Source organism: Trachypithecus francoisi, unplaced genomic scaffold (genome assembly GCF_009764315.1).
Source record: "Trachypithecus francoisi isolate TF-2019V2 unplaced genomic scaffold, Tfra_2.0 Contig01461, whole genome shotgun sequence".
In the NCBI taxonomy this organism is placed as follows: domain Eukaryota; kingdom Metazoa; phylum Chordata; class Mammalia; order Primates; family Cercopithecidae; genus Trachypithecus; species Trachypithecus francoisi.
In genome coordinates this window covers 11,131,361-11,156,396 of record NW_022681433.1, presented here as the reverse complement: position 1 = coordinate 11,156,396, position 25,036 = coordinate 11,131,361, and the positions used below count along the sequence as shown (strand labels likewise).

General features: G+C 41.0%; 1 protein-coding gene across 6 annotated transcripts in view; it reads left to right on the top strand.

The window, feature by feature from the left end:
- FRY (FRY microtubule binding protein) overlaps positions 1-25,036 on the top strand; it is a 270,718-nt gene that overhangs the window by 194,350 nt on the left and 51,332 nt on the right. For all 6 annotated transcript variants that reach the window (XR_004443018.1, XR_004443019.1, XR_004443020.1 and 3 more), the window contains exons 39-48: positions 349-534; positions 3,284-3,482; positions 5,915-6,036; positions 9,289-9,476; positions 10,796-10,890; positions 12,733-13,340; positions 14,896-14,993; positions 15,356-15,526; positions 19,680-19,820; positions 22,935-23,114. Coding sequence is in view for 3 of the 6 variants with exons in the window: in XM_033235758.1 (XP_033091649.1) it covers positions 349-534; positions 3,284-3,482; positions 5,915-6,036; positions 9,289-9,476; positions 10,796-10,890; positions 12,733-13,340; positions 14,896-14,993; positions 15,356-15,526; positions 19,680-19,820; positions 22,935-23,114 (1,988 nt within the window). In the remaining 3 variants the exon portion in view is untranslated. The remainder of the gene's footprint in view (positions 1-348; positions 535-3,283; positions 3,483-5,914; positions 6,037-9,288; positions 9,477-10,795; positions 10,891-12,732; positions 13,341-14,895; positions 14,994-15,355; positions 15,527-19,679; positions 19,821-22,934; positions 23,115-25,036) is intronic.

The following is a 25,036-nucleotide window of genomic DNA, read 5'->3' as shown; positions in this document are numbered from 1 at the left end:
ACTCAGAAATTCAGTTAGAAAGAGACTAATAAAATTAGAATCTTTCAGTAACAGGGATATCCAAGGAAGAGAACATCTCAAGAAGAAGGAATGCTAACCACATCAGATGCTACAGAGAGGTCAAGAAAAGTTCATCTATCAGCATTTTATGAGAACATTTTACTTAAGAAATAAAGCATTTTATTCTTCCTAAGCCCAACTTCTGTATGTTGGTAACACAAACAATAACAAAGAAAACTAAACATTCTTTTAACATGTTCCTCCTGAGTATCCTGGAATCTTTACTATCCCTGGAATCTAAACGAGCTTAACGTTTGTTTATACTGAGATTCTACTGTTTTGTTCCAGGTTTAGACCACTACCGGCCTGAAGTCTTTGAACACAGCAAAAAACTGCTTCTTCACCTCTTGATTGCCCTCTCTTGCAACAGCAATTTCCATTCCATTGCTTCTGTGCTCCTGCAGACCCGAGAGATGGGTGAAGCTAAGACTCTAACTGTGCAGCCAGCTTACCAACCTGAATATCTCTATACAGGTAACAGAGAACGACTGGTAGAGAGCCTAAGACAGTTACAAATGCAGAGATAACTAACTGCAGGTGCCAGTAGAGTCCAAGTTAACTTCTCTCATGCTATGATCTCCAACTTTCCACTTGGTAAATCAACAGTACAATAAATACACACTATTTCACTTGATGTGAACTTACCTCTCACAAGCTTTATTATGGAATATTTAAAATACATTTTTCCTGGTTATATCTATGATTGCTGCCCCCATTGAATATGTTCCTCCTGATGCACTGGAAGTGTAAGTGCCCATTGGCCAGGAGCAGCAGCGTAGAACGCCGAAGGGTAAGAACACACAAAACAGTGACCATTGCTGCTGCCTGAGAGCAGGTCACAGCCAGGGTGCCGGATATATCACTTGTGTGTCTTCTAGTGCCCATAAAGGAATTTTCACTTTATTGAATGACTGACCTTTTCCTTGAAGACACCATTCGTGGGAGCCTGTTAAAAACCATTGCTGTTTTGAAACCAAAAAAAATTCTCCTTAGAAATAGGAAGATAGCATTAGCTGAGTCAAAGAAATTACTCTGCCATGTCAAGCCATTCATGAAAACTTTATCCCAACAGGTAATAGTGGTTTTCATTTAGAACCAGAACATTTAAAATATCTTAAAATGATGATGAAGATTACCAGCTAACAGAGTTCAGGGACTAATTTTTTTTTTTTTTTTTTTTTTTGAGACAGAGTCTTCACTCTGTCCCCAGGCTGGAGTGCGGTGGCATGATCTCGGCTCACTGCAAGCTCCGCCTCCCAGGTTCATGCCATTCTCCTGCCTCAGCCTCCTCAGTAGCTGGGACTACAGGCACCTGCCACCACACCCGGCTAACTTTTTCTATTTTTAGTAGAGACAGGGTTTCACCGTGTTAGCCAGGAGGATCTCGATCTCCTGACCTTGTAATCCGCCCGCCTTGGCCTCCCAAAGTGCTGGGATTACAAGCGTGAGCCACCACGCCTGGCTAATTTTTTTTTAACCTGTTTATTTTACACATTGCATTGGCACTAGCTATGGTGCGACATTTCACATGTCACTGTGTGCTTTCTACATTACTGTGAAAAGGGTGTACCTTTTATTTATCACTTGTGCCCACCACTGTACTGGCTTCTAATAGATGTTAACATAGTTCTTTGGAAAACAAACATGAAATCATCATTATCTACACTTAATTGAAAATAACCTATCAATAGCCTCTTAGAAACACAAAACTCCCTTTGCTGTAGATGTTTAATTAAAATGAAGAGTTCTAGCTGCTCTAAGTCCTGAGGATAAGAATATAATTTTTTCAAATGTTAGGCAGAGATAATTGTGGTATCTGATAAGTTGTGTATCTCTGTGTACATCAGTTTTGCATTTATTATACCATCGATGTGGTATAAAATGATTTAAAGTGAAGATTTACCAAAAACGCATACAATATTCAGAGGCAAGACAAACAGTAGATAGCTAAAGTGACTGGTTCTACAGGGCACAGGGAATAGGTGTACAAAGAATATGGGAAATGTCCTTTTTTTAATAAACATTTATTAAGCACCTAGTTTCAACTATAGTTGCTTTCAAATACACACTAAAAATGTGTGTAACAGAAATTATTGTCTTGACTTTGTTATCATAGGATACTGGGATACAGAAATTACATAAATTCCCTAAGGCTACGCTATAAGTGACAGAAATGTTATTCAAACCCAGGACTCCTCATCTCTAATTCAGTATATCTATCAGAGACACACCAGCACTACATACTTTTTATGATTATTAAATAGGGGGAAAGGGATAGTTGCATATATACATTTTCAAACCCACAGCCTATCCAGAGGTGTAGAACGTCAACCAAGTATGTAGCGAAGAAACAGTATTTGCTGATGTCATATTTCTTTGAATACCATAATATATATTCTATTAAAAGATATCATTATATATACAATATTAAAGCTTCTGGGCACATTTACTCAAAAACATTATGTATAAGTAACCAGCCATCAAGTGACTGGTATCCTCAAACAGGGTATCATTTCACATGGTTTTTTTTTTTCCCCAATATGGAGTCTCGCTCTGTCACCCAGGCTGGAGTGCAGTGGCATGATCCCGGCTCACTGCAAGCTCCACCCCTCCGGGTTCATGCCATTCTCCTGCCTCAGCCTCCCAAGCAGCTGGGACCATAGGTGCCCGCCACCACGCCGGGCTAATTTTTGTATTTTTAGTAGAGACAGGGTTTCACCAGGTTAGCCAGGATCGTCTCGATCTCCTGACCTCGTGATCCACCCGCCTCAGCCTCCCACAGTGCTGGGATTACAGGTGTGAGCCACCGTGCCCAGCCCATTTCACATGTTTAAGTAGACTAATACCCGGGAATAATTTATTAAGAGCAGTCAGTAGATGATCTGTTATAGTTGAACTGGTCATTTGCCTGGTCCATACATGCATACAAACACACACACATAACCTTTCTTTTATAGAAAGTATCAACCAAAACAGCAGAGTAGAAAGCAGTAGATCACGTCCTAGTCCCAAAGACACACTCATTTACACAGCAGTGCAACTAATTTCCTAAACAAAGAAAAACTGTCAGTCTTATTTAATCATAGCCACAGCCAAAAGCAACCATTTTCTCCCCAGAATTTAAATAACGCCACACTTCTGTGCCCTCCTCTGTGGACCTCAGTAAGCATGCTGACAAGCACACTGCCTAGTACATCCCTCCTTGACCTTCTTCTCCCACCAGGTGGCTTTGACTTCCTGAGAGAGGACCAGTCATCCCCGGTGCCCGACTCAGGGCTTAGCTCCAGCTCCACCTCCTCCAGCATCAGTCTGGGAGGCAGCAGTGGAAACCTCCCACAGATGACCCAGGAGGTAGAAGACGTGGACACGGCTGCTGAAACAGATGAGAAGGCAAACAAGCTCATTGAGTTTCTGACGACCAGGTAATAAGGGGTTAGGAGTCCGCGGCTGTTAGCAGGTTGGTCTTTTGGAAAATTGCCAACGCTTTAAACCACACAGATGGAAAAGTGATCCTGGGATTCTAACACAAGTCCTGTTTCTCTTCTCAATTGCAACTGCTGGAGTCTGTGTGAACAGACACAGAGATACAAAGAATACAATTTGTGAAAGGCAGACGTTGGTGGAAGTTTCTGGGATCCCACTGATGTGACAGTTGATGGGCAAGGGGATTTTGTGGATAATGGTGATGCAGCAGATGGAGGCAGGAGATGGTAGTGCCCCATAGTGAGCATGCCTTTAGTCATCTATCAGAGCTGCCACGGGTTAGTAGTTCTGAGACTTGGCAAAGAACATCACTCTGGAAACCGAGGATATTAGCCGTGGTCAACCCAGAAGCAGCTGCCAAGGGGACCATTGTCTATTCATCTGGTCCAAAGAGTCATTTCTAAAAGGCAGTCAGAAACCAGAAGCAACAGGAAGCATAATAGGAAAGGAGTCAAACTAATAAATCAAAACCAAGAAAAACTGCAAGTGGTCCTGGTCAGGTCTTCTGGTTCTTCTCATTAACCATTTAGCTTGTAAGGCTCCAGGATTTCTAACACCCTAAGGTCTGGTAGTTGTGTAAAGCATGCTTACCTGTGACTGGGTGGCGTGCTCCCCTTTCTCAGTGAGTTAAGTCCCGGAAATCTAGTCTGTGTATATGTTATCTAATATCTCATGTGATCTTGCTTTCTTCAACTAATGCATCAATTAATGCAAACAATAAAAAAGAATATTTTATTTCCACAATTCATGATTCAGATTGTTTTGTGCAGCTCTCAACTTAATGTGGGATTTAATGTGCAGGAAGCTTAGGACAGGAGCTGATGGTGCCTACATGACAGTATGCCTGAACATACAGGGTACTGCAGAGACCCGAATGATTTGTGCAAAGGAAAAGTATTGTCACCACTCACCAACTGTCAGTACCACGTGTTTGGAATAACTCTTCTCTGAAATTCTCCTATCTGGCTCCATTCCATTCTTACTGTTGAAAACCAAGTAGATGACAGAGGCCATGTCTTCAGTTTGATTGTATGGTATTTACAACTTGATGGGATCCTGATAAAAGCCTTACCTATGCAAATGCTAAAATGTGAACATTGAGTCCATGTCTAAACCTTTATTTCACTTAACATTTGATATCATTTTACTTAAACAAACATGTAGCACTTATGATATGCCAAGCACTGTTCTGGTGAATTGGGAGGTTTTAATTTTGTAAATAAAGTTAATTTAAAACATTTCAGAATGACTCCATACAGTAGATGTGCTTTGAGTATGCTGATAAGGTTTTCAAGACTGAAATATACTTCCAAAATAATTCATAAAATTGTTTAAAATATTTTTTAACTTACATTTTAAGTTCAAGGGTGCATGTGCAGGGTGTGCAGGTTTGCTACGTAGGTAAACGTGTGTCAAGGGGGTTTGTTGTACAGGCTATTTCATCAGCCAGGTATTAAGCCCAGTATCCATTAGTTGTTTTTCCCCGTCCTCTCTCTCCTACCCTCCGCCCTCCGGTAGGCCCCAGTGTGTGTTATTCCCCCAGTGTGTCCATGTGTTCTCATCATTCAGCTCCCACTTACAAGTGACATCTTGTGGTATTTGGTTTTCTGTTCCTGCGTTAGTTTGCTAAGGATGATAGCCTCCAGCTCCATCCATGACCCTGCAAAGGATACAATCTTATACCTTTTTATGGTGGCACAGTATTCCGTGGTGTATATGTACCACATTTTCTTTATCCAATCTATCATTGATGGGCATTTGGGTTGATTCCATGTCTTTGCTATTGGGAATAGTGCTACCATGAACATATGCACGCATGTGTCTTTATAATAGAACAATGTATATTCCTTTGGGTGTATACCCAGTAATGGAATTGCTGGGTCAAATGGTATTTCTGTCTCTGGGTCTTTGAAGAATCACCACAATGTCTTCCACAGTGGTTGAACTAACTTATACTCACACCAACAGTGTAAAAGCCTTCCTTTTTCTCCACAACCTTGCCAACCTCTGTTATTTTTTGACTTTTTAATAACCGCCATTCTGACTGGTGTGAAATGGTATCTCACTGTGGTTTTGATTTGCATTTCTCTAATGATCAGTGATGTTGAGCTTTTTTTATATGATTGTTGGCTGCATGTATGTCTTCTTTTGAGAAGTATCTGTTCAGGTCCTTTGCCCACTTTTTAACAGGGTTTTTTGTTTTTTTCTTGGAAATTTAAGTTCCTTATAGATGCTGGGATTAGACCTTTGTCAGATGCATAGATTGCAAAAAATGTAAATATGTTATACGCTTGGAGTCAGGACTGTATATACAGTTTTAAAAATGCAAAATGACAGTTATATTTTTGACATTTTGTGTGTTTTGTTTAAGGGCATTTGGTCCACTTTGGTGCCATGAAGACATCACACCTAAAAATCAAAATTCAAAGAGTGCTGAACAGCTCACTAATTTTCTACGTCACGTTGTGTCTGTATTTAAAGATTCCAAATCAGGTACTTCATCTTATTTGCACAGATCCCTCTTTCAGCGTTGTTCTGTAATGGACACTGTCTCTATATGATGATTACAGCGCCTTAGAACGGTCCTGCACTCCACATCCATAGCACGAGCATATTCACAGGGGAGTTCTGAAGCTTGTTCGGATGTTTCCTAACTGCGTGGTGTTTAATGCCATGTATATTTGCATTATGCTGTATCAACTAATTTTTCTAACATACGTGTTCTATTTCTTTTATTTACCTTACTAGAATTAAACTGTGTCTATAACATTTTCTTTAAAGAAGGCTATGAGGAATAAATCTCATTAATTGACTCTCATCAGTCTCGATGATGAAAAATAGTCTGGTTAAATGGCTGCTTGAATGGTCAAACTGTTTATTTAAAAAAAAATTGTGATCAAATGTTTTTTTGGCTTTGAAAGTGTTTGCTAACAATTCCTGTGCAAATGACTATTCAATATTCTAAATACAGTGTAAATCCTATTTAAATTGTCATAGCATCATGATACTTAACTGTTTGCCTTCTGCTGAATTCCTTCAGATCCAAGTTGGCCTGGGCTGATTTGTGTGTGAAACTTAAATCTGGTTCCTCAGCATGTTGTAAAACCATCTCTACCTTTTTTTCCTCGCACCAGACTGGAGATACTAAATCCAGCTACCTGGCTTTTCCAGCTGCTCTGATAATTAGCACATTTCCCAGTTTGAAACATTTTGGATCAGCCACATATCTTCTCATTATCAGAGGACACTTACTAAAAAACAAAAGATACTGACAGACTGAAATGGGAGAGTCATTCCAGGAATAGACTTCCATTTCTAGTTTTCAGTTTCCCCTTTGGAATTTGTTTAAAATATTAAGACCTCAAAAGCCAATTAATCATTGAACACAGCCCAAAGGAAGAAATTTACTGTTTGTATGTAAACCATTAATTAATCTAAAATCTTTGATTGAATGAAAATAATAAAAATGAGAAAATATATAAATGCCTTATACTGAATTCTTGGAGGGTACTTCAGGCTGCATAAAGTCTAAGTCTTTTTGCATCTTAATCAATTTTTACTGATTCTGATTTCCTTGTACATTCCCACTTTTGACCTGTTTTCTCTATACATGCACAATGTGTTCCTGGAAACACTTGTGTTAGTCAGGGCAGCATAGCTGCTGTAACAAACAGCCCCTAGAGCTCAGAGGCTTAACAAAACAGAAAGTTATTCCTGGGTTCTGTAAGAGTTCAGTGCAGGTGTTTGGCAGGTGGCCTTCCACTAGGTGCTTCAGGGACCCTCCAGCCTGAGGCTGTTCCACCCTCTAGGCTGAGGCTTCTGCTGGGCCCTCTGCATCCAGCCAGCAGGTGGAAGAAGAGAGAGTGAGAAGAGGATTCCTCAGGATGAGTTGATGCCCAAGTCTTAAATGGGGTATCCAGTGGGTTTTTTTCCACATTCCGTGGGCCGGAACCCGGGCACCTGGGCACACCTAACTGCAAGGAAGGCTGGGAAGTGCAGATTCACTCTGTAGCTGGAAAGAAAAAGAAACCTTTTCCTTTTCTCAAAGGACACTGTTGTGGGGAAGGTGGAGTCTGAAGTCCTACTAGTACAGTTCTAGCCGTCAGGTTCGTTGTGATTTAAATAAGCATGTGCCCATTTGAGTCACATTTGTCATTTGCCAGGGTACCTAACCTCCACACATAAAATAGGCTAAGTAAACAAACCTTTACTTTGATAAACAAATAAAGGTATAAAAAGCTTTTTTGAAGCATCATTCATAAGATACGAACTGCCTACATGAGTTTAATCCTATGTTTACTACCCTGAAGGTGTCCGAAGTCAATTTTCCAGGGCCCTCTGTTTTCTCTGCAGGTACATTTTCTTGTATAATCTATTTGTCCCTAGGGTCAAGTAACCAAGCTGCAGCTAAGAACAATGACATTGAATTATCCCTTCTGGCCCACTTTCATGTAGCAGCCAAATGTGCTGCAGATCCTGTGTGTCATAGAGACAGCCTAGGCCTCTGTTTTCTTTCAGTCCTTCTACCCTTGTAGTCTGCTTTTCTCCCTGCAGAGAGGCACGACAAGTATATAATCTAATGACCTGGAATTCAGTCATGAGCTTTATCTTACATTTTCATTCCCATCTGATCAAATGATTTTCTGATTACTGAGATTACCTTTGTACAATTGGAAAAACAAATATTCAGGTGAAAGTTTAAATTATGGCTGTCTTCTTCACAGTATCTACACTTCAATATCTGCATATCAATAAAGCAAAGACTTTGGCACAGACCTTAGTTGTGTTTTGAGTTGAATAGATCCACTAACAGCTTTCCTCTGTTCTGAAATTTCCTCTGCTCTAACAAACTTACAAAAAAAGGAGTATTCTATGCAAAAAAGTAGTACAGAAGAATAATATATGAAAATAGCAGAATAATAAATAATAATACATTTGTGAACCTATGTTATGTTTCAGACATTGTACTAGGCACTTTGTAAGTTGTTTAATTTTCACAACAACTGTATGAGACAAGTTAAAGATAAGGAAACAGGTTCATGGAGAACAAATTCCTTTCCCAGAGTTAGAAAGCCCCTAATTCATTACCAGGACCATCTTGTTCGAAAGCCTTTTTCTACTACACTATACCTCCCTAAGATTTTTTCAGAATTTGTTTTTATTTTAAAATGAGGTGGGTGCAGTGGCATACACCTGTAATCCCAGCGACTCAGTAGGCTGAGGCAGGAGGATTCCTTGAGCCCAGGAGTTCAAGACCAACCTGGGCAACAAACAAAGACCCTGTTTTTTTTTTTAAAAAAAAAAAAAAAAAAGCTTGACGTGATGGCTTGTGCCTGTAATCCGAGCACTTTAGGAAGGCAAAGCAGGCAAATCACTTGAGCCCAAGAGTTCAAGACCAGCCTTGGCAACATAGTGAGACCCCGTCACTACAAAAAAATACAGAAAACTATCCAGGCATGGTGGCACATGCCTATAGTCCCAGCTACTTGGGAGGCTGAGGTGGGAGGATCACTTGAGCCCAGGAAGTAGAGGCTGCATTGAGCCGTGATCATGGCACTGCACTCCAGCCTAGCCAACAGAGTGAGACACTGTCTCAAAGGAAGAAAAAAAAATGGTTGACTTATAAATAAGTACCACTACAAGGTAGTCCTGTGCTGTTAGCCTGTTTTAAACTTGCAGGTAACTTTGATTCCTCAGAGCATGTGGAGTAGAGACCAACGCATTCTGTGACTCTTGTTGCCCTAGGCTTCCATCTGGAGCACCAGTTGAGTGAAGTTGCATTGCAGACAGCCCTCGCAAGCTCTTCAAGGCACTATGCTGGTCGGTCCTTCCAGATATTCCGGGCCCTCAAGCAACCTCTGTCAGCACATGCCTTATCTGACCTTCTCTCAAGATTGGTGGAGGTGATCGGAGAACACGGAGATGAGATTCAGGTATGGAAGGGAAGACTACTGAGCTCATGAAGGATGAGCTCTCTTGTCTCGAGGAGGTGTAAACTTTTTTTGAGCCTTTCTTCTCTCAACAATTATTCCAGCCATCTGGACATGTACAATGTATTTTAGAGGTTGACTTTTATGTTTACAAAAATTATTCCAAGGAGCCTTGTTCTAGAAATTTAGTGAATATTATCTCTTTTCTATATGCCAACAACTGGAAATCCTCTGGTGCCTTCTTCCTTGTTTTTGTGGTTGGTTTTATTTGGCAGGCAGCCAGGAGATTATTTTGTATAGTTTAGGGTTTCTGGCTGCCAACCTAAGATGCAGTTATACAGTGTCCCTGCCCAGAGCAGGGACCTCCACTGTGTCTGTGCAAAGCACTACCTCTCTCTGTATGGTTAGTCTCCAGTAGACTGAGAAGAGCTGAAGAAGGAATGGAGAGTGACTGCCACAAGGAGGCCCTCGAGGTAGAGCCCAGAGATTGGGAAGTGCTGAACAGGTTGAGAGCCGCTGGCATTACAAGCTCTGTGGCTCTGGCCACGTCCTTCTTTCCCTTCAGAAATATTCCTGGCTGGGTGGTGGCTCATGCCTATAATTCCAGCACTTTGGGAGGCCAAGGCGGGCAGATCCCTTGAGGCCACGAGTTCAAGATCAGGCTGGCCAACAGGGTGAAACCCCATCTCCACTAAAAACACAAAAATTAGCTCGGCGTGAGGGCACACACCTATAATCCGAGCTACTCAGGAGGCTGAGGCAGGAGAATCACTTGAACCCAGGAGGCAGGGGTTGCAGTGAGCCAAGTGGTGCCATGGCACTCTAGCCTGGGCAATGGAAGTAAGACTGCATCTCAAAAAAAAAAAGGAAAAAAAGAAATGTTCGTGCATCTGAGGAAGCCTGCACACCTACAGATACTACCTGCTTCCTTCTTTCGGCCATCAGAGGTGCTATTTAAAACACCACGGAGGCAGCTCTTCCCGTACCTCTCCTCTTGATCTGTGGCTTTCAAACTTTGCCGCACTGCATTTCAAATGCCCCCCTCCCCTCAGCAGAGGGCCATGCTTGCCCCCCTCAGTGCTGGATTTCAAATGAAAGTGATCTGTTGAGGCTCTTAGACATAGGGAAATAATTTTTTATGATTATCTGCTAACTCCTAAGCCATCTGAATTTCCTAAGTGGCCCTTAAAGCTTACTTTAGACTTTATAAATTAAAGCAGCAATAACATTATTGGAATAAAGTGTACATTAATTAAATTTCTCTTCAGGAAGTTAACAATGGTTACAAGCAATACAAAATGCTATCTTTGCATGTTTGGCAGGGTTATGTAATGGAAGCGCTCCTTACCTTGGAGGCGGCTGTGGATAACTTGTCTGACTGCTTGAAGAACAGTGACCTCCTAACTGTATTGTCCCGGTGAGGATCAGCTTAATGATATTTTAACATCAAGTATACTGTACTGGAGTATTTGGGAGATGCTGGACTTTAGCCAAAGTACAAAGAAAAAAATTTAGTTTTTGAAGTATATTTATGACCTGAAAAAGTATGTGTAATACTTTCTTAAGTTAAAAAAGAGGTTGGCCGGGCGCGGTGGCTCAAGCCTGTAATCCCAGCACTTTGGGAGGCCGAGACGGGCGGATCACGAGGTCAGTAGATCGAGACCATCCTGGCTAACACGGTGAAACCCCGTCTCTACTAAAAAATACAAAAAACTAGCCGGGCGAGGTGGCAGGCGCCTGTAGTCCCAGCTACTCGGGAGGCTGAGGCAGGAGAATGGCGTAAACCCGGGAAGCAGAGCTTGCAGTGAGCTGAGATCCGGCCACTGCACTCCAGCCTGGGCGACAGAGCGAGACTCCGTCTCAAAAAAAAAAAAAAAAAAAAAGAGGTCATAACACACACACACACACACACACACACATATACACATACATACATACATGCATTATATAAGTATTTTAAAACATCAGGAAGATAGATACCAAGTGTTATCTCTAAATGATAAAATATAATAATTTTCCATTTATTTTTTGTCTAAGTATTTTTCCAAATTTATGTAATAATTATCCTATTTATTACATTGGTAAAGAAAAGCAAAAGCTAAACATTATTTTTAAATAAATATATACAAAGCTTTTGAACCGTTGCCATAAAAACAGTTGGAATAAATGTTGACTTCACTCGAAGAAATTCCTACCTTAATATCTTCTTTTGTGCTCCTGCCAATGTTTAATAACTCATTTCAGGCCAAGCGCGGTGGCTCAAGCCTGTAATCCCAGCACTTTGGGAGGCTGAGATGGGCGGATCACGAGGTCAGGAGATCGAGACCATCCTGGCTAACACGGTGAAACCCCGTCTCTACTAAAAAAATACAAAAAAACTAGCCTGGCGAGGTGGCAGGCGCCTGTAGTCTCAGCTACGCGGGAGGCTGAGGCAGGAGAATGGCGTGAACCCGGGAGGCGGAGCTTGCAGTGAGCTGAGATCCGGCCACTGCGCTCCAGCCTGGGCCACAGAGCGAGACTCCGTCTCAAAAATAAATAAATAAATAAATAACCCATTTCAAATTATTTATGACTCTATATTCTGTGTGTGTAATTGAGCTCATTGTGCTTGAAATTGAGTCGGTAATGTTATCTTGTATCCCATTGGGCCTTGTTTCATGTTTAAGTTGAGCATTTTTTATGGATAATTTTAGTATAGTTACAAATATCACACATATTTATATATATGAACATAAAGATTTATCTAAATCAGTAAAAATATAGCAAGAATGTTGACAAAGAGTTTTACCTTTTCAGCATAGACTTAGAAATCATTTTTCATAAATTTTGGTAAGTACCAAAAAATTTCCTTTGACATGAACATTACCAGCTTCTTTCTGGATAGCATAATTTCCATTTCTGTTCTCCTTATCAGTTAGTTAACAGAATATTGAAGCTTATACCTATCAGGTACATTTTATAATTACTCTTACCCAAATTCGAGCAAAAAGAAATGAAATATCAGTAAACTTTAAGGCCAATTATTGATTTCTTTACATTTTCAATAAGTAGCAGTCAGTATTGGGCTTTTTGTTTTGTTGACGAGGGTTTCTCTTGTTTTGTTTTTTAAAGGTTTAAGGATAAGGAAAAGTAAATGAATAGAAAGTGGCATTTCTAAATAATTATTTCACTCCTGCAGTGTTTCTCAGTGGACTTGAAACAACTGGCTTTTCATGACACATGTTGGCATCCTATTAAACTTATTTATTTTTATACCCAGTTCTTCCTCACCAGATTTAAGCTCCAGCAGTAAACTAACAGCAAGCAGAAAGAGCACGGGACAACTCAATGTGAACCCTGGAACCACCAGCGGCAACACTGCGACTGCAGAACGGAGCCGGCATCAACGAAGCTTCTCTGTGCCCAAAAAGTTTGGTGTAATTGACCGATCCTCTGACCCACCTCGAAGTGCCACACTAGACAGAATTCAGGCTTGTACCCAACAAGGCCTCTCCTCAAAAACCAGAAGCTCATCCTCCTTGAAGGACAGTCTCACGGACCCATCCCACATAAACCATCCCACCAACCTGCTGGCCACCATCTTCTGGGTCACAGTGGCCTTGATGGAGTCTGATTTTGAGTTTGAATACTTAATGGCCTTAAGGCTGTTGAGCAGACTACTGGCACATATGCCACTCGATAAGACTGAGAATCGAGAAAAGCTTGAGAAACTCCAGGCACAGCTCAAGTGGGCCGACTTCTCTGGGCTGCAGCAGCTGCTGCTGAAAGGATTCACATCCCTCACCACCACAGACCTGACCCTGCAGCTCTTCAGTCTGCTGACGCCAGTGTCCAAAATATCCATGGTGGATGCATCCCATGCTATTGGTAAAGCCAGCCTCGTTCACCCTATCTCAATTCTGATGGTGGTTGTGTTCATCATTTGGTACAATAAGATAATATGAACTTACTGCTTTTTTTTTTTTTTTTTTTTGAGACGGAGTCTTGCTCTGTCACCCAGGCTGGAGCGCAGTGGCCGGATCTCAGCTCACTGCAAGCTCCGCCTCCCGGGTTTACGCCATTCTCCTGCCTCAGCCTCCCGAGTAGCTGGGACTACAGGCGCCCGCCGCCTCGCCCGGCTAGTTTTTTGTATTTTTTTAGTAGAGACGGGGTTTCACCGTGTTAGCCAGGATGGTCTCGATCTCCTGACCTCGTGATCCGCCCGTCTCAGCCTCCCAAAGTGCTGGGATTACAGGCTTGAGCCACCGCGCCCAGCCGAACTTACTGCTTTTAACAATTCTGCTTCAAAATGGTTCCTTGGGAGTAGTTTATTTTTTCTTTTAAAATTCTATATAATGTAAATCTCAATGATCTGTATTATAGAAAATATTTTTAAGGCAATAGCATAAAAGGGGCCAAAATTATTTATAAGATATTAGCAATTCCTTTATGCTTTCCAGATCAAACTTCAGGTGCTGTTAGTTTATTCCATTGCTCTTGTACAGGAAAAAAAATTTTTTTCTTAACTCCTAAATCTTTTATTTTTTCTTTGCTTTTCTGCTCTTCTTGGAAATTGTCTTGGTTTCCTCTTGTTTTGAATTAACCCAAATCAACAAACCAGATTATTTATTTATTTATTTGTTTGTTTGTTTATCTGTCTATTTATTTTGAGATGGAGTCTTGCTTTATCGCCAGGCTGGAGTTCAGTGGCGCAATCTCGGCTCACTGCAACCTCTGTCTCCCAGGTTCAAGCAATTCTCCTGCCTCAGCCTCCCAAGTAGCTGGGATTACAGGTGTACACCACCACGCCCAGCTAATTTTTGTTTTTTGAGTAGAGACGGGGTTTCACCATATCAGCCAGGATGGTCTCGATATCTTGACCTTGTGAGCTGCCCGCCTCAGCCTCCCAAAGTCCTTGGATTACAGGCGTGAGCCACCATGCCTGGCCAACAAACCAGATTTTTAATGCCATGGCATGTGACCCAGAATTCATTTCATGAAGCTAGAGCTTAACACAGAGGGACTAAGTCATTCCTTATTTTAAAGAGTCTTTTCAATTACATGACTAAGACTTAAATTGGTTGACCTATGTCCTCTCACACCAGTTTTTCTTAAAATATGTTTTTTGATAAAAATTTCAAACTAGTACTTCAGCTCAGTTCAATCTGTGCCAAAAAATCTGGGCCAGCCATCCTTATTCACAAAACTCCAGTGCAGGATAATCACTGCATCTTAAAACCACAGATCTACTTCAGTGTCATCTTTGTAACTGGTGCCATTGTGGTTGTGCATTTTTCGTAGATTTTGTGTTAGATCATGTTTAAGCTGACTCAAAAACTGCTTTTGCATCACCTCAGTATAAAAGTCTGTAACATGCCTTCCCACTGTTAACAGCTAAAATATACCATGTTCAACTATCTCCATTGTATCTTCTCTAATCCAGGGTTTCCACTGAATGTCTTGTGTCTCCTGCCCCAGCTGATTCAGCATTTTGAAAATCCCAATCAGTTCTGTAAGGATGTAGCCGAAAGGATTGCTCAGGTACGAGTTACAGTTCCACACTCAGGCAGATCCATAGAGCCCTTCAGGAAGCCCCAATGTCAGACAAATTACAAGGCCCAGGGAAGGCAGTGGTTTTCTCAAAAACTGGAAATAATAACTAATATCACAGTAATGGACATATAGGGGTGACTGATGCAAAGTGTCTTGCTTGCTTTCATTCTTGAGAAAGCAGGTGGAAAGAATTTGTGAAAATTATATTAGCCAAGCTAAGTACTTCCTGTAATTACCAAAAAAGTGCATCAGTCTACTTTCCAGACTGCCAGAGATTATAGTAAAATGGCTAACATTTCGTCCTATTCATTGGGCTGTTTTATTCCTAATTGATTTTCTTATTTTAAAAGGTTTGTTTAGAAGAGAAGAATCCCAAACTTTCAAATCTTGCACATGTCATGACTCTTTATAAAACGCACAGCTACACAAGGGACTGCGCCACGTGGGTCAATGTGGTCTGTCGATACCTTCATGAAGCATATGCTGACATTACCTTGAATATGGTTACCTACCTGGCAGAGGTAAGCTTTTTTTTTTTTTTTTTGAGACAGGGTCTCATTATGTTGCCCAGGCTGATCTCAACTCTTGGGCTCAAGCAGTCCTCCTGCCTTCGTCTCCCAGAGTGCTAGGATTACAGGCGTGGGCCACCATTCCCTGCCAGAGGTAAGCTTTGAAATAAAAGATAAAATCTGTTATAGCTTTCATGGGTAAATTATTTGCATAGAATTGATAATACACTCAGTATACTCTTAACTTCCATATAGCATGTGCCTATTAAATATTATAATACATGCTAGTGGAATCATTTTAAACTCTCACAACAGCACAGTGATGATTAGATACTATCATACAGATCTGAGACTCAGCCAGGTTAAATAATTTTTCACAGTTTAAAGCAGCAGAGTCAGCCTTTAAACCTAGATATAGCTGCCTCCAAAGCTTAAACTCCTTCTGTTTATTATGGTAATACCTGTCAGTACATGGCAGAGATCTTAATATTTTATCCTAATTACTCTGGGTGTTCAAATCTTATTTAAGGAGTTACCTTGTGGCCTGACATGTTGAATGGCTGTTTCATGGAATTATCGAAGCATACATTCGGAAATAAACTTCATTCTCACCTTTCATGTTTGTTTTTAAAACTGGAATGGTGCTTTGTCATCATACCACTGTGTTTCTAGTATATTCATTACAAACCCTACACTGACTTCTGTGTACGTTGGTGCTAGAAATATATAGAATGTTGGTGGGCAAGAGATGAAATGTATTCCATTTAGCATCTTCAGTCCCCAAGAAGTGTATCACACCAGGTCATGAAATCTATAAGGCAAATGGCTGGTAACAGCTACCTTGTTTTAGCATTTTCAGTGTTGCTTTTTCTTCTGTGATGCGCATTCCTAGCTATCACTAGCACCTTTCAGAAGAGTTGAGGACAAACTATCCTAGTTTTTCTTTTATTTTTATGATCAATCCAGATGCCAGATAGGTTAAAAATCAGCCATTTTCTCAAAGGCTCCACAAGCCTGAAAGCATCCACCTAGCAGAGGAGAGATGTCCCAGCCATCAACATTTATAGTTGATCCTGCAGGATTTTGACTTGCAATACAGATCAGCGATGTGTGAACTGTGTTCAAACTGTCAGCGGCCCAGGATTCACTTGCTCTTTCCACACCCACGTCTCTGACATTTTAAGGAACCTCTCATAAGTACCACCCTGCTGGTTTTAATAGTCACCTGGTCGTACCTGTCCCTGCAAGAGTTAACTAAGCAAGCACACACACACCTCAGCACAGAAGTAGCACTGAGAGAACTGATTTATTCTGCTTACAAAGGCAGACCTTGCCTCCTTTAAAATAAGGTGAAGTGTATACAGCAAGGAGGTAATGTTTGTTTGGCTCACTAACCATAAGAATTTTCAAAAATGCAAATTGTATGTAGCATGTACATACAAGGGAATATCATTCAGGAAGAAATTCTGATGCGTGCTTCCATGTGGGTGAATCTTGAAGACATTATGCTAAGTGGAAAAGACCAGAGGACGAAAGGACAAATATGACATGATTCTGCTTATATGAGGCACAGAGTTTAAGCACGTTTATAAAGAAAATGTAGAATAGTGGTTACCAGGAACTGGGGGCAGTTAGTAATGGAGAATTATTATTTTGCGGGTACAGAATTTCAGTTTGGGATGATGAACAAGTTCTGGAGGTAGACAGTGGTGATGGTTGCATACTAATGTGAATGTACTTGGGAAAACAGACGGAAAGAATTTGTGAAAATTATATTAGCCAAGCCAAGTACTTCTGTAACAACCAAAAAGTGTATCAGTGTACTCTGGCAGTCTGCAAAGCAGATTGATACACTTTTTAAAAAATGGTTAAAAAGGTTAATTGTATGTTATGTGTATTTTACTACCCATAAAAAAATGGGTTATCCACTTTGTTCTGTTCAGTCCTTACTACAAAATTATCACCAAAAAATGTATTATGAACTTCACCAAGGTCCCACTGTATATAATATATATTAACTTCTGTTTCAATTACACGTTCTTTCAGATCTTGGCCATGCACATACATATAATTTTGTGTCACTGTGGTATTCCCTGGAACCTGCTCTGCTCACTTATTATTAACTTTGTGTGTATATTTCTGTGTGTTGGGGTAGCTCACAGAGTGTTGCTTTGAATAACTCTGGAAGTCTATCAGGTTAAGGTAACACAGTTTGTGTAACCATCTCCCTTTTGTTGCTAATGCTCATAATTTTTTCCATTACAAACGGTCCTGTTATGTAGACCTTTATCAAATGATATTTGAAATTTGATCAAATAATAATAGATTTTATCAAAATCATTTTATCACATAATATCAAATGACTCTACATTTCCTGAAGTCGAATTATTCAGTCCTGTGGCATGGACTGTGGGTATGTTATTTAGTTCTTCAATGGATTCGAGAAGTTGGTCTTCATAAAGATCCCCCCATTTGTAATACTATAAACAATGTATAAATATTCTTGTTTTCCTGTATCCCCACTAAATTTTGTCATTCCATGTATTCGTTTTTTAATTTAATACTTTTTATTAATAATTTTGAATTATTTTATGTATTTTCTTTCTAGTAAAGATATTCATTTTTCCACATTATAGATTTACATCATTATTTCCTCATGTGTTTTGTTTTGTTTTGTTTTGAGACAGAGTCTTGCTCTTGTCACTGAGGCTGGAGTGCAGCAGTGTAACGTTGGTTCACTGCAACTTCCGCTTCCTGGGTTCACACAGTTCTCCTGCCTCACCCTCCCAAGTAGCTGGGATTACAGGCACCCACCACTACACTCAGCTAATTTTTGTATTTTTAGTAGAGACTGGGTTTCACCATGTTGGTCAGGCTGGTCTTGAACTCCTCACCTCAGGTGATCCACCCACCCCAGCCTCCCAAAGTACTGGGATTACAGGCGTGAGCCACCATGCCGAGCTCTTTCCTCGTGTTTTAACCACTCCGTAAATATTGTGGAATTTCAGCATTTAGTTGGATCATCTCTATTAACTTTTTATGTGTAAACTTTTATCATGATGTCTGTCACATATTTTTTTTTCCTTATTTTGCTTTCCTTTTGGACAATATAATTGATTTTTTATGATTATAAAAGAAGTATATGTTCATAACAGAAAATTTGGAAGATGCAGGAAAGCTTTTAAAAAGAAAAGAAAAATTCCTCAAAATTATAGAGAAACAATACTAACATTTTTAAATTTCTTTCCAATGTTATTTCTATATAACACACACATTCATGTCAATATTGGCATCATCTATTAAAATAGATGTGTATCCTTCATTTCCCACTTAATATTATCTGATATCCTCCACTGTCTTTAAAAATGTCAGTCTGTTAACTGCATGATGTTTCATTATACAGTTTGCTGTTAACTTATATATCCATTTCCCTAGTGTTCAATGCTTGAATTGCTTACAAAGCTTTCTTGTTTTGTGTATGTTTTTGCCATTATAAATAATGCTGTGGTAAAATCTTATACATAAATCTTAACATCTATCTCTGGTTTGAGATGCATTCCTAAAAGTATAATTACTGTGTCAAAAGATTGTGGACCTCTTCATTGCTCTTGATCTCATTTGCCAGTCTATCCAATTTACATTGCCACTGATACGTAAGAATACCCATTTCTTTATCTCCCCATCAGTTCTGAGTATTATCAGTTTCTAATCTTTGCCAGTTTGATACCTGACAGATTTTATCTTTTGTTTGAATTTGTAATTTTTGATCATTGGTGTCTGATGCTTTCCTTTTGAGGTGTTTTTTAATATTTCATCACATGAATTTTATACTTACATATTCACACCTCCACACATGATATAGTCTATTTTGATAATATCTTCAGTTCTTCATAGTTAGGATTTTATTTCCTCTCCTAAGGAAATGTGCAATCAAGCCAGGTGTAGTGGCACTTGCCTATAATCCCAAATACTTGGGAGCTGAGGCAAGAGGATCTCTTAAGGCCAGGAGTTTGAGACTAGCCTGGGCAACATAGCAAGACCCTGTCTCCTAAAAAAATAAAAATTAAAAAAGAAATGTGCAATCCTAAAAATGTTGGAAAACACGGGTCCTTCCATACAGAGATCTGGTGTGTGACTGACTCCAACTGCACTTTGCCCCCCACAGCTGCTGGAGAAAGGCCTCCCTAGCGTGCAGCAGCCCCTGCTCCAGGTGATCTACAGTCTGCTCAGCTACATGGACCTTTCTGTTGTTCCTGTCAAACAGTTCAACGTGGAAGTTCTAAAGACAATTGAAAAATATGTGCAAGTGAGTACTTGGATAACTTCAGTAAACAACCAGTCATTCCAAAAAGACGGAGGCTTTTCCTGTAGCTTGGCTACAAAACCGTCCAGGTACCAGACCACTCATTGATTCCTTGACATCCATGACACAGCCAGGGCAGTTAAGAGTGGGAGCTGGCCACACCCTGAGTAGTATTCTGAAGAGAATGAGAGCACAAGACCCCGGCACATGCCTGTGCCTTCAAAAGGCACACTTCCGCCTCTTGGGGCCAGAGGCTGAGTATTGAAAGTACACGCCTGACTTGGAGGGAAGAGGCAGAATCTTGGTTTTTACATCCCGTTTCAGAGAAGGAGAGGGGACAAGGAACTGTAGGAACTTTCACATGTGCCAGGTTCTAGGTCCAGTGTCTCAACATGTGAAGGGTTATTCAGAGGCTAAAATTGTCGCTTTAGAGTTGAAGGGTGGTTAAGAAACTTGCATAAATGTACTTGAAAATACTTCAACAAACAAAAAACGTTTGTTTGAGGGGATAAATAAAACAAGATGACAAAATGTGAATAATTGATGACGAGTACAAAGGAGTTCATTAGACTAGTCTCTCTGTTTCTGTGTATATTTTAATATTTCCATAATAAACAGTCTTTCCAAGAGACTGGCCCCCAAGATTTCAGTTACTAAAGGCTGGAGCTGGTATTTGGATCCAAGGCCAGTGTCTTCGTTTTATTGTACCAGGCAGCCTTCCTGGCAGGATACTTGGACATCTCCAAACACCTACAGATTGATTCTTTTTTTTTTTTTTTTTTGGAAACTGAATCTCGCTCTGTCCAGGCTGGAGTGCAGTGGCACAATCTCAGCTCACTGCAACCTCTGCCTCCCAGGTTCAAGCAATCCTTCTGCCTCAACCTCCCAAGTCGCTGGGACTACAGGCATGTGCCACCACGCCTGGCTAATTTTTGTATTTTTAGGAGAGACAGGGTTTCACCATATTGGCCAGGCTGGTCTTGAACTCCTGACCTCGTGATCCACTGCCTCAGTCTCCCGAAGTGCTGGGATTACAGGTGTGAGCCACCACGTCCAGCCCAGATTGATTATTTAAAGCCGTACTCTTGAGAAGACCAGAAACACAATTTATTTTAATGAAAATAAAAATAAATATAAAGGCCAGCCGCAGTGGCTCAACCTGTAATCCCAGCACTTTGGGAGGCTTGAGGCCAGGAGTTCAAGACCAGCTTGAGCAACAAAAGTGACACCCCATCTCTACAAAAATTAAAAATAAAAAATAAATCCACAAGGTGTGGTGCACACCTGTAGTCCCAGCTACTTAGGATGCTGGGGAGAGAGTTTCCCTGGAGCCCAGGAGGTCGAGGTTACACTGAACTGTGATCGCACCACTACACTCCAGCCTGGCCAACAGCATGATAGGTAGGAAGATAGGAATATAGCTAGATGGGAAGATAGATCAAACACGCCAGGACAAGTTTCTAAAGCCTGGAAGTTAATCTGGAACACATGACCACAGACTAAAGCAGGGAGGCTCCAGGCCATGGGAGTAGTGCAGGGCCACCGTGGGGTTCAGTGGAGAGCGTCTAGCTCCAGAGCAAAGGCATATTTTTCTCTACATTGTATTTGTCCTTCTATTTCTTCTCTGGAATGTACTTGGTAACTTGTAGGATTCAAGGGCAAACGCTAGTTTCTCTCTGGAAACTCATTGACGAAGATATACAGTATAGATTTTAGACATTCCTTTCCATCTTTACTTCACCAAATTAGTTACAGAAATTATTTAATGCTGAAAGTGACATCCAAGCATCATTTTTCAAGTGGCATTGCTCCATAATACTTACACCACATGGGGTAGGCAGTCAGTTAACAGTTTCTCACTTCACTCACAGGAGCCAGGTGGTCAGTTCACACCTTTCTGCGAATGCGTGCCCCATTTTGTTGTTTAATAAGGCTGTCCATTTTATCTTAAGCCTGCGAGCCACCTCTGATACTTTGTATTGTACCTCAAACAGTAGCTTATTTCATATTTAAACCATGGCTTCCCTTGTGCAGAATTTAATAGATGTTTTATTTCATGTTCTTTGACCACAAAGTCCAGGCAAAAAAAAAATAACAACTTTTATCAAGTTCATTTATCTATGTTTCTAATATTTTTACGGGAGCAGCACATAGTCTGATTGGAGGTTGTCAGATAAGAAAGATGGTACAACTTAGTCTTAAATGAAGAGTAGGTATTTGACATGCCAATAAGGAGGGAAAAGGTATTGAAGGATGAGGGCATACCATGAGTAAAGGCATAGAGGCTGAGGGGACTTGCCAAGTTTGGGGAACTCCAGTAGCAGCCTGGGGGAGATGACCCCTGCAGGCCGTGCTCAAAGAGTGTGGATTCCACCCTGTCCACCAGAGGGAGCCTGTGAAGGAGTTTAGTCAGGGAAGTGGCTTGGTCTGAAGAGTTCTAGGAAGTTCACTCTAGCTGGATCTGATGAACTTAAGGGCTGCAAGCCAGGACACCAGTAAGGGGCCATTGAGATAGTCCAGGCAAGGCCCAAGAGGGTGCCACTGAGCCAATGCCAGCAGGAATGCAGTGGGGGAACAGATTACCAGGAGGGAGGATTAAGAAGGACTTCCAGATTCCTGTGTTAAGTAATGAGGAAGACAAGAAGTGAGAAGAAAAGAGGGCTGAAGACAGAGATCAAGGTACCCAGGAAGCAAATGGAGCAGGAGGAGCCAGAGAACTAGGAGGAGGACCAAAACGACTGGAAACCGGAGGTGGGGAGAACTTTCAGAAAGAGTGAATTGAACAGTCAATGGCATAAAATGCATTGGGAGCTTTTTTTTTTTCTCAAATTAAGGAGGTGCCTCATTACCAATAGTGGTACCTCATTAATAAGAATTTAATTTAGCTGAAATGGACAAAATTGGTCTTTTTTTATTTGCTTGTCTCCTAAACGTAGCTCCTTTTATATATACATTGTCTTTTTATGTCATTTGCCTTTTACTTATCATGGAACCTCCTGCACTGTTTTAAGTCAGTGAATTCTGACTGGTCACTGGCTTCTCACTGGTCATTCTGACATACGTTAGCTTTAAAAAAATGAAATTATTTTTAACCCTTGAATGTTTTATTTCCTGCAGAGTGTTCACTGGAGAGAAGCTCTGAATATCTTGAAGCTCGTAGTTTCTCGGTCAGCCAGCCTTGTTTTACCTTCATACCAGCACAGTGACCTCTCAAAAATAGAAATACATCGAGTGTGGACTAGTGCTTCCAAGGAATTACCTGGGAAAACCCTGGACTTCCACTTCGATATTTCGGAGGTACTTAGCTATGTTAACTGTTTCTGTGAACTTTAGCATGAATTTGTAGTAGCAAAGGTCAAAAGTAGTTGCCTGGAAAAAAGAAGACGTATTTGACAGTTATTTCAAATGAAGATTTCTAAGGACTAAATTAGGTTTTGCTTTTTTAAGAACCCATTGAGTGTCATATTCACTGGGACTCTCAGTTGACAGCTTTTAAAAATGGAAACTAGCCTCAGTTATGTAAAAAATGATTTTAAAAAGAGGTATTTAAAAATGGAACGATCGGCCGGGCGCGGTGGCTCAAGCCTGTAATCCCAGCACTTTGGGAGGCCGAGACGGGCGGATCATGAGGTCCGGAGATCGAGACCATCCTGGCTAACACGGTGAAACCCCGTCTCTACTAAAAATACAAAAACTAGCCGGGCGAGGTGGCGGGCGCCTGTAGTCCCAGCTACTCGGGAGGCTGAGGCAGGAGAATGGCGTAAACCCGGAAGGCGGAGCTTGCAGTGAGCTGAGATCCGGCCACTGCACTCCAGTCCGGGTGACAGAGCGAGACTCCGCCTCAAAAAAAAAAATAAATAAATAAATAAAAATAAAAAAATAAAAAAAATAAAAATGGAACGATCATAAGCGTTTTAAACCATGACCTTCACTCATTCTTTATCTGACAATGGTCATGTCTTTATATTCACAATGTTTCTCCCTGAACAACAGCCAGTTCAGCAGATGACCGAAGTTTACAGGAATACAGACTCCACTTTTATAGTTGCTTCCCCAGTCCACACTATTTTTTAAACAAGTAAAACTGAATTCTTGCCTTCAAGGGGGGAGGGGAGGGAGAGGGAGGAGCAAGAGACTAGGGACCCAAGCTAAGGAATCAGGAAGAAAAGAAAGGACAGGCAGTGGTCATGTTTACCTGGTAGTCCATGAACAGACATTTGGGAGGCTTATATTGAAGTCTAAGGTATGAAATAACTTTGCTTTCACATCTCTTACCCCATGACTCATGAACCCCCAAAGCAGAAACAGTACTCTGTTCCTGTTTATAACTAGGGCCCGCTACAACATCTGGTGCATAGTAGATCACTAGTAAATATTTCCAAACTCTGCTGAATGAATAAGTTCACTAAGAAATAAACCTGGTGTCAAACACCGCATGTTCTCACTCATAAGTAGGAGTTGAACAGTGAGAACACGTGGACACAGGGAGGGGAGCATCACACACTAAAGCCTATCGGGGGGTGGGGAACAAGGGGAGGGACAGCATTAGGAGAAATACCTAATGTAGATGATGGGTTGATGGGTGCAGCAAACCACCATGGCACGTGTATACCTATGTAACAAACCTGCACGTTCTGCACGTGGATCCCAGAACTTAGAGTATATTTAAAAAGAAAGAGACAGAGAAAGAAACCTGGTGTGCTTATATGGAACTTACTTGCACTATTATGTAGGTCATGTCCAAGTTGGGTTTTTTATGCAATGGTCCTCACTGACCTTTCATCATTTCAGTATCCAGGATGAGATACTATTTGCTGCCATTGTGACACCTGCATCTACATTTAATATGTAAATAACATTACAGTTTCAATTTAATCTTGGTCCATTTTCACATTTTTTTTAACCTGGCTGGGGGAAAAGCTATTTTTACTCTGCGATTTGAGTTTGTTGTGTTCCGAAGAGGTACAAAAAAACATGCAGCCAGTTAGCAGCATGCCCCAGAGACCCAGAACTGCTCCAGAATGATGGGTCTCAGGAGCCAGGTGTAAAATTGACAGTTTCTGCCGCTGCCAAGGTCACGCCCATCAGCTGGTGTCTGCGGAGGAGACCTGCTCAGAGCTCGAGTTTGTGAATTGCTGCCCATGCAGCCACCACACTCTGGAGCTCTCGGGAAGTGAAATTTCTCAAGTGCTGCCCAAGTACCTGGCCCAGACCTCAGT